This window comes from Octopus bimaculoides, chromosome 2 (genome assembly GCF_001194135.2).
Source record: "Octopus bimaculoides isolate UCB-OBI-ISO-001 chromosome 2, ASM119413v2, whole genome shotgun sequence".
Taxonomy (NCBI): domain Eukaryota; kingdom Metazoa; phylum Mollusca; class Cephalopoda; order Octopoda; family Octopodidae; genus Octopus; species Octopus bimaculoides.
In genome coordinates, this window is record NC_068982.1 from 125,904,445 (window position 1) to 125,914,996 (window position 10,552).

The window sequence follows — 10,552 nt, forward strand, 5'->3', positions numbered from 1 at the left end:
CATCTTTAACACTACAATAAATATCTCTGTTATTCATGTAATACGGTTGTGGTCTTTCATTACTGGTCATCTATGTTATCGTCGCATAACATATCATGTATATCATCTTTGATACATATTTGTATGTTCGACCGTGTGACACGTTTAAATAAAAGGAGTCCTCTGTTTTTCCATTCGTCACCATTTCTCCTTTTATGAGTTCGCACGGTCGTTCCCTTACATATGTATAGATAGATAGATAATCAATTATGACTATCCTATCACTGAAATTTTTTAATCGCATCCAGAATAGAAATATAATTGCTACTGCATGCCTATCATTTCAGTTGATATAGAAACTATCGTTTCGAAGTCGGTGACAAATCTTGTAAAGAACAAATATTTTTCACAGAAACCAATAAAATCGTATTTGGCTCCAAGAAGATGCAAATCAGCTTATTGTTTAAAAAGAAATCATTCAAAAATAAAGGTATTTATCGTTTTGACTGTTTATCTTTTATCTTCTCTTTTTTGTATCAGTCATGCACTACGGTCATGCTGGGTCATCACCTTGTAGGGTCTAGTCGAACAAATCGACCCTACTACTTTAAAAAAAAATCTAGTATTTATTCTGTTAGTGATTTTTGGCCGAGCTGCTACGTTACGATGCAAATAAACCAACTCCGCTTAAATATATAGATATCCTTCTCTTTCCATTTTTCCTCTTCTCATCCCTTTCCGTCGAAGAGCAAAGTCACGTAACGTCAAAGACTTTTCCATTCTTCCCGAGCGTCAAACTAATGCACCGCCTTGTTGTTTCCTTACCTTCTTCGTCTTTGAACTATGTGTGTGTGTGTGTGTGTGTGTGTGTGTGTGTGTGTGTGTGTGTGTGTGTGTGTGTACGACAAGCTTCCACTTTTGCATCCGTTTATCATTTACGAAATTCATTCACAAGGCAAAGGTCGGTCCGGGTTTCTACGAGAAGAGGCTTGCCCAAGGTGCCATGCAGTGGCACCGAATCTGAAACCGCGTGGTTGCAAGCGAACTTTTTCACCACGCAGCCATATTTCGTTTTACATCTCTGTCTTTCAAATGTTCTTTACAAATACCACATATTTCCTGGCAGAATCGTTAGCACACCGGGCAAAATTTATAGCGAAATTTCGTCCGTCCTTACGTTCTGAGTTCAAAATTCTGCCGAGGTCGACTTTGCTTTTCATCCTTGCGGGGTCGATGAAATAAATACCAGCTGGTCACTGGGATCAAAGTAATCGACTTACTCCCGAACTTGTTGGCCTTGTGCCAAAATTTGAAGCCATTAATTACATATACATAATCCACGCTGTAAAGTGACTGAAAGTCGAGAATTTTCTTGCATATGATGAACGTTAATTAAAGAAATGCCAAACAGTGTTCCCTGTCGTGATTCTCGGTTGTTTCAGGTTGAAATCCATTGCGCGGAACATTGGGCAGTTGTATTTTAAATATAATGCACAGCGAATCAGCAGAGTCGTTAGAGCGCAGGATAATAATGCTACGTGGTATTTGCGCCATCCGACTTTGTTTGCTCTGTGTTTAAACCCCACCGAGGTCAACTTTGATGTTCATGCCTTCAATGCAGGCGGAGGGATCGATAAAAAAGTACTGGTCTGGAATTATGGATTGGCAGAACTGTTAGGGAGTAGAGTAGGGTACTTTATGGCATTCGTTCTGGGTCTGTGTGTTCTGATAACAACGATTTCAATGACAGTAATACCAAGCTGTTCGACTCAAATCGGCAGCCTTTTCCTTAGATAAATATCGGTGTCGTGAACAGGGAAACCTCACATAAACAACTACCGCCAGTCATCTTCAAATATTTTTGTCCAAGCCTGTGTATACATATGTAGAGGCATGATCAGTCGTGAGCAATGGAAGTCTTATTCGGTCCACCCAAAGCTTGATAAGTACAATTTGATGGACGAAAATTGTAGAAGACCATCTGTTCTTTGAGTAAAGATTTAATTTGTTATCCAGTTTGACATCATCACTACCACAATTTGAGTCTCTGCTGCCTTTAGCAAACTACTTCTGTTGTAAACATTCAGATAAGGTCTCCGGTTCGTAGAACTTTTTCTCTTATCAGCCACAGAGAGTGGTGAGAAGAAAAGAATCGTTGGTACTAGCCCACCCCCATTTACTAAGTCATGTAAAAACTAGAATGAGTTAAAAAGTAGAATTACATCATTGTCAGTTTTAAACATGTTAGCTGTGTTCTTAATTCAAGCTAATTCGACCTCCCTAGATTTGTATGTATGTATGTATGTATGTATGTATGTATGTATGTATGTATGTGTACACACACACGTACATATGAATGTGTGGATGGCTGGACGGATATTTACATTTATCGCACGTTCACTTTGTCCTACATCTGAATTTGTGAACAGAAGCTCATTTTTGAGTTATGTATGATGCTGAAGTGTTAAAAAAAAATTATAGAGCACCGGATTAAATGCCATTGAAATTATATATGTTGTCCACCTATATTCTAAATTCAAAATCGATCTTTTCTTACATCGATAAAATAGAAACTAGTCGTCATCTACTGAGATCGATTCAATAAACAGTATCTCTCCCTCACAATAGTGCGGCATTGTTTCAATGTAGAATGAATTTTAAAAATCAGTATTTGATACACGTAGTTAAATATTCGCTAAGCAGCACAAATAGTGCTGCTTGATTTAAGAGATGAGTTTTTCAGTGTAATTTCATATATATTTTACTGTCTGCTTGCTCCATCGATTATAAACGTTTCTATGCTTCATGTAAAATTTGTCCCACAGGCTTCAGCATCCGCCTCTTTACTAACCAAAAGAACTTCGTTCCAAAGACATCAAAGTCATTCTGCTTCACAATTTATGCATTATATGCACAATCAAAGGCATAATGCGAAATCCACACAACCTAGTAAATGTTCAACTGAAAAATCTTTAGCTTTGTTGCAACCCAATCAAATTAACATCAGTTTGTATGGACATGAAGTAAATATTCTAGACAGCGAATTTTTATTAGAAACCGGTGAGAGTCTGGATTTCAATAAAGCTATTGCTTTTCGAAAGACACCAGCCAATTCATCGCTGGGAAACAGACTTCATACTGCAGGCGAAATAATTGAACCGTTCCAATCTATACCAAATAAAGAGAACATGGCAGATACTTATGAAGAGCGACAGTTCTCAAAGAAACTTCTTACTTCAGTGTGGAATATTCCACAAAGCACTCAAAATAGACGACTAAAAAAAACAAGCGCTAAGCAACGTACTGAAAAATTACGTATATCTACTGCAAAACACATATATAGAGAAACGGACAATTCCTGTTGTAAAGACACAAAGTCTCGTTTGGAACTGAAAATTCCGCGCGAAGAACTTGTCTTCAATGAAGAAAGTAGTGGTAGTAAAGAAACTAGGAAAAACAAACATTCCAAGAGTACAGCTACTAAAGTTGATCGAAGAACTATAACCATCGCTAGAAGTTTACACAATCTTAAATTAAACGAAGATAAACGTTTGAATAAAGAACAAATGAGATTATCACCATCTGTCGGCACCACAAAAAAGTTCTGTACTAAAGAAATTAGCGAGGCAAAACTAGTCCCAAAAGTTAACGGTGATAATCCGTCTTCAGGGATTAAGAATGAAGATGAAAACATTTTTCCTGAGAAACTTTCTAAAAGTGAATGTAATAGCAACCAGGACAAACGCCAAAAATCTAAAAACATTGTACATAAAAATAAATACTTGCGTTCATCCAGCAGCGGAAAACACTTGCCGAAGTCTGCATCAAGCCTGACTTCATCATCCGGGAAAAGCAAAGTGACACGAATGCGCGGGAAGTCTACCAATTTATCTTCTCCACAGTAAGTATTTCATTTTACTTCACATACATACATACATACATACATACATACATACATACGTACGTACATACAGCAGACATTGTTAGTTCTTTGGGACAGAAGACGGGAAAAAATCTAGTTGTGAAACTGACTTTTCCGTGGATGTAAATATCACTTCAATAATAATAATAATAATAATAATAATAATAATATTTATCATTATTATTATTATTATTATTATTATTATTAATGTAAGAAATTTAAAATCCCTGCAACTAGATGAAAAATTCACATTTGCACGATTTCGGAAATTTAGATTTCACCAAAATAAATTGTATATCTTTGGAGTAGTTAAAATCTGCAAAATGTTCCCGTAGTTTCGTCTCCTAACAAAAGCAAAATCATGCAAATATTTGTAAAAACATACGCATTGATGACTGGTATACTATAAGATGCTTCTTAAAAGCCCAACCTGTCACTTTACCTGGTTGTATAGTCTAATTTCCAGTGTGGAAAACTTCTTTTTCTCTTAGCTGCAGGTCGACTGCTTCTTTAACCCATTACCTCCCATAATTCTATTAACTGGAATTTTTTATGAAACTTTAATTTCTAGCATAAAACAGCCTTAGAAACACGCTGGAATGATCAAAATAACATTTCAAAATAACATTTTAAATAGAAATAAGCGAGATATTGGGTGAAAAATTAGCAAACCTCATTTGAATATCAGAGAAATATATCTAGTAGATATAGCAAAAAGGTTAGATATGTGTAAATATTGACAGATAATTACGAAATTTGTAATTTTTAAGTGATCTCATATGAGATCACTGGTAGGTAATGGGTTAATAAGGAAATTTAAAGGATAAGAATTGAACATATATAAATACATAAACGCTACAGAACTGCTTTAGTCCATTTACACTCCAGCTGTATCAATATTATATCCACTCCTTTAAGGTGGCGAGCTGGCGGAATCGTTAGCATGCCGGACAAAATGCTTAGCGGTATTTCATCCGTATTTCCGATCTGAGTTCAAATTCCGCCAAGGTTGACTTTACCTTTCATCATTTCGGATCGATAAAATAAGTACCAGTTGAACACTGGGGTTGATTTAATCAACTTATTCCCTGTTGGCCTTGTGGCAAAATTTCAAATCAATATCATGTGCACTTCCTTAAGACTGCGAGCTGGCAGAATTGTTAGCACGCCAGACAAAATGCTTAGCGGTATTTCGTCCATCTTCACGTTCTGAGTTAAAATTCCACCGAGGTCGATTTTGCCTTTCATCCTTTTGGAGTCGATAAAATAGGTATCAATTGAACACTGGGGTCGATGTCATCAACTTATCCCCCCCCCCCCCGAAAATATTGGCCTTGTGCCAAAATTTGAAACCAGTATTATATGTACTTCCATTGAACAAAGATAGATTTTAGAATATCCGTTGCACCATAATCTTTCTTAATCTTGCCTTGATGCTTGGACATAGGGTAAACAAAAGGGATTTTGTTTGGAGATATACCCAATGTATGACAGAATAAGATGCAAACTCATGTTCTGTATGTTCAAGAGACTGATGTACTTGGCCATTGTGTTTCATTCACACTCACTCCTATTTACACTCCGGAGTGTTAACGATTCTGCCAGCTCGCCGCCTTAATCATATGCCTATGTTAGAAACAATAAATTGTTAGTTACTTTACCATATGGTAGTCAATCACTTACTGTTCTCTGTTCGATTTCCACTGGGATCAATTTTAGATCCCAAAATTCCATAAAATAAGTACCAGTCAAGTAATTGGCAATACCATTTCTCTTACATCAAATGTTCAACAGTGACAGAGCCATTACAGACATTGATTTTCAAACAATACATTCACAAGATGTTTATTGTCATATCCATCCCATCCACTCGTAATTGCAGAATAGGAGTGTCAAACTCACTTGGTCTTGGGAGCCGGATAGAAGCGTAAAATACATCTCGTGGGGCCTGATAGTGATAATTATTTCTAAAAGTCCTATTCACAATGTACGCCAAAGTATGTGAATAAAAAGATTAACATACGTTATAACAGTTCTTGTACTGCATTATTCATATTCTGGCTTTAAAAGCATCCCTGGTTTTTACCCTGACTATAGTTAATTGAAAATTTGAGAGAAATAAAACGCAGAAGAAGCTAATCCGAAGGCCCAGTTTTCGACAAAAAGACACTACTAATTATAATGAGGGTACTTTTTAAAAAGTTTGATTCAATTCCGTAATTTCGGAAAGATGAGGATGGGCAGAGGAAAACTTAGTCAACTTGAACTGATTTAGTCGGTCCTAACCCTAACAAGTTTTGGAATCAAAATGGAAAGGAGCTTAACTAAATGTAGTGAGGCTTTTAGTTCGCTGCTCTGTCATTTCAGTCACCGCCCTAACAATACTAATAATAATTGTTTCTAATTAAGACATGGGTCCAACAATTTAGGGGAAAGGGATTAGTCAATTATGTAGGCTCCGCAACTTGGCTGGTACTTTATTTTATCAACCTCGGAGAAATGAAAAACAAAGGTAACTGCGGCAGAATTTGAACTCAGAATGTTGTATTGCGCAACTAGAAACTGCAAAGCATTTGGTTCGACGTTCTGACGATTCTGTCAAAACACCAGAGTGGTAACTTTGCAGACTACTACTACTACTACTACTACTACTACTACTACTACAAATAATCCTTTCTACTATAGGTACAAGGTCTGATATTTGCGGGAGGGGGTTAGTCGATTACATCGACTCCAGTACATGACTAGTACTTATTTTATCGACCCCGAAAGGATGAAAGTCAAAGTCGGCTTCAGCGGCCTAACAACAACAACAACAGCAACAATGCTAGTAATGCTAATGATAACTAGAATGAATAACTGTTTATATTGTCAACAGACTTGTTGGCAGGTCAAATGGAACAGTGAAAGAAAGCAAGACATCTCCTGGGAAAATTAACTCATCTCATAAACTAGGACATTGGAAGAATACAGTGAAAAGTGATGCATCGAAAAGTGATTTGACAAGCAACGCCGTAATTGAACAAGTTGTTTATTCTACACGTAAGCCGTCGTCCACTGGAAGAGCTAAATCAAGTTATCCCAGGTTGAGCAAGGTCACACTGACATCAGATGTCGCAGAGTATCGCCACAAGTCTGCTGGCCACGGGGAAAATTTCATGCCCAGCCAAATCCGGTCTCAGCCAAGTAATTTGAATTTACGCCAACTGGAAAGAATCCATTCAACGCTATCGGAAATGAAAGGTAATAATAATTTGTCATTTTCTTACACTACTTATTTATTTTTAAAATTTAGATTCATTTTATTTTACTCTATTTGATATCGCTATTGGTTTACAGCGTTCTTGACGGTGAGGATGACAAGGAAGTCTCTGAAATTTGGTGTAGAACGACTATTGCAAGAGATTTTGCTCAAGAAGCATTGCTTATTCGGTTTTCTCGTCAAAGGTTATATTCTTTATATTTAAAAAATGGCGGAACAAACACATACACCCCTGCGCGCGCACACACACACACATTTATATACGTAATGCATACATGTTTCTGTCATATTAGACCTCCACAGCAAAGCATTAAAAATGTTAGAACCCTTGTTTATGTACATTAGCTTCTTTATATATTGTTAATATCAATCTTATACGTATCAAGATTGAAGGTATCAATGTTGAAAAATAAAGGTTCTTTTTAAGTGAATTTATCATTTTCTCCATCTTCTCTATTGCTCTGTAAGCATAAAGATATTTGTCTTTATGCTAAAGTAATCATTGAACATGTATAAATCCTTATATCAATCCATTTCTAAATTTATTCATTAATGATCCGTCACGTGATACTATTTACATTTCAAAAATTATTGTTTTTTATAATTTTGATTTTTGATTTCTTTCATGCACTTCCAGACAACAAAGGAAACTCGAATCTACGAAGAATAATATATAAAAAAATACAAGATATGTTACCTACATCTTTATCTATTGATCCTTCGTTATCTTTCAACACGATTACATCAAAGACAAACAAGCAATCGAGGTAAAAATTGGGTATTTGCGATTGTTTTATCTTAGTACAATAGCTGACCACGTGCCGTCAATAATGCCGGCTAATTGTAGTATTTTATATATAAATAAGGTACAAAATATGGTACATAATAATCACACATACAAACATTTACATACTTCCCTTGTACACGCACACACACACTCACATATATTCATGCAGAGTTGAAACGCTGATTTTTTTCACCCCTTCTTTTCTTCCTTATTAATCTATCACCCCTTCCTTTCTCTCATTGCTATTACTTTCTCTCACTCCTCCTCAGTCAGGGTTATTACTCTCACTACTTCTCATTCACTGAATTACTATTTTTCTCTCCTCTTCTGCGTCCAGCGTGATTTTGGACCAATATATATTGGAGCAATCTCGAGTATAACCAGCCGAAATTGCAAAGATAATCTGGAACTCGACTGAGGAAAGAAAACTCCGAATGACCTGTCTTTGTTTTCTTTGTATCGTCTATCTGGATGTTATGTTGTCCCTTTCTTGTATCACCTGACTGTCTGGATGTTTTGCGTTCTTGTCTCATTTTGTATTATATACATGTATGTATATATATATATATACACAAATATATAAAAACACTACGCTCATTATTATATTAGGAGATTATTAAGGCGGTGAGCTGGTATAATCATTAGCAACCATTTCTTTTGGTTTTACATTCCGAGTTCAAATTCCCCCGAGGTTGACTTTGCTTTTCATCATTTCGAGGTCGATAAAATAAGAACCAGTCATGTATTGGGTTCCATGTAATTGACAGGTCCCCTTCCCTAGAATTTCAAACCTTGTGCCTATAGTAGAAAGACATGTGAGTACATTATAGTATGTGTGAGTGAGAGTTAGAGCAATATACAGTAAATTTTTTTGGTTTCAAATTTTTGGCACAAGGTCAGCAATTTCTGGGGATGGGATTAGTCGACTACATCGACCTCAGTGCTCAACTGGTACTTATTCTATCGACCCCGATAACAATGACAAGCAAAGTTAACCTCGGCGGAATTTGAACTCAGAATGTAAAGACAGACGAAATGCCGCTAAGAATTTTGCCCGGCGCAGTAACAATTCTGCTAGTTCGTCGCCTTGATATACGGTAAAAACCTTAGTAAGGTCAAATTTGCTTTTCATCCTTCCGGGGTCGATAAAATAAGTACTCGTTGAACATTGAGATCAATGTAACCAACTAACCCCCACCCCACCCTCTGTTTTCTCACCATTAAAATTTTTTCCGCTTCCCATTGTCTTCCTCACCATTCTTTATATACATACTTTAATATCATTTTCTCTATTATTCGCACACTTTTGTCTTATCATTTTAACTTTCTAATTCCACCTCTTTTTTTTTCCAAAGATTCTATCAGTTTTCTTTCCACCTCTTTCTTCTTATGCGAGCTATCTCTTTCTCTTTCACTTTTTCTTCTATTCTTCCCTATATTTCACTATCTGATTGCCAGGCTGCATGATTCGCTTGCTGAGAGACTACTGGCTTTTGTCTCTTTCTCTCACTCACTTCTGCACTGGTCAATCTCACAAAACAGTTATAAATATTTTATGATATATGTGTGTTGGCACTCCGTCGCTTACGACGACGAGGGTTCCAGTTGAACCGATCAACGGAACAGCCTACTCATGAAATTAACGTGCAAGTGGCTGAGCATTCCACAGACACGTGTAACCGTAACGTAGTTCTCGGGGATATTCAGCGTGACACAGAGTAACAAGGCTGGCCCTTTGAAATACAGGTACAACAGAAACAGGAAGAGTGAAAGTTGTAGTGAAAGAGTACAGCAGGGTTCACCACCATCCCCTGCCGGAGCCTCGTAGAACTTTAAGTGTTTTCGCTCAATAAACACTCACAACGCCCGGTCTGGGAATCGAAACCGCGATCCTATGACCGCGAGTCCGCTGCCCTAACCACTGGGCCATTGCGTCTCCACTTATGATATATGAATTACTTATAAATTTCTCTCAGTGTTTTGGACTACATTAGAAAATTACGGACGCTGATTTTATCAGTTAAACATTTTCTGGTGAAACTATTTGGGTTGTATTACAAACCATAAGAAAATATCAATTCTCATACATTTCTTTATTTTGCTATGAATGTAATAACAAATCCACGAGTTATTAAAAATACTATTTCTTTTGTCATTTCAGAAAGTCAAAATCTATCAGTACACTTTTCGGCAAACAAATTCAACTGAATGGAATTAAACTAAATGGGATTAGACTAAATGGAACTAAACCACCGTTAAAATCCTCAAAAACGGAAACTGATTCTATGGTACTTCATAAATCCTGAAGTGAAACTTATTGAGAGATTACTAATATTAATCATTAATCAATGATTGACGTTTAATTCTCAATGTTTACGAAATATTTCCATTTATTGATGTTTTCTTTGTAAAAAAAAAAAACCTTCTGATTACTCAATATATATCGCTGATGCTCTCTCTCTCTCGCTTTTTGTCACACTTCTTATTCATTCACCTCTCTGCCTCTCTCATTCTGTATGTGTATATGTATGTATGTATGTATGTATGGATGGATGGATGGATGGATGGATGGATGGACGTATGCATGTATGTGTGTGTGTAT

At 36.5% G+C, this 10,552-nt stretch overlaps 1 protein-coding gene across 2 annotated transcripts in view; it reads left to right on the forward strand.

The window, feature by feature from the left end:
- Window positions 1-10,409, forward strand: part of LOC106871214 (uncharacterized) — a 33,424-nt gene extending 23,015 nt beyond the window's left edge. For both annotated transcript variants that reach the window (XM_014917562.2, XM_052965584.1), the window contains exons 11-15: window positions 327-469; window positions 2,805-3,880; window positions 6,780-7,144; window positions 7,801-7,930; window positions 10,112-10,409. In XM_014917562.2, coding sequence (XP_014773048.2) covers window positions 327-469; window positions 2,805-3,880; window positions 6,780-7,144; window positions 7,801-7,930; window positions 10,112-10,256 — 1,859 coding nt within the window. In that variant the 3' untranslated portion in view covers window positions 10,257-10,409. The remainder of the gene's footprint in view (window positions 1-326; window positions 470-2,804; window positions 3,881-6,779; window positions 7,145-7,800; window positions 7,931-10,111) is intronic.
- Window positions 10,410-10,552: the final 143 nt, after the last annotated feature.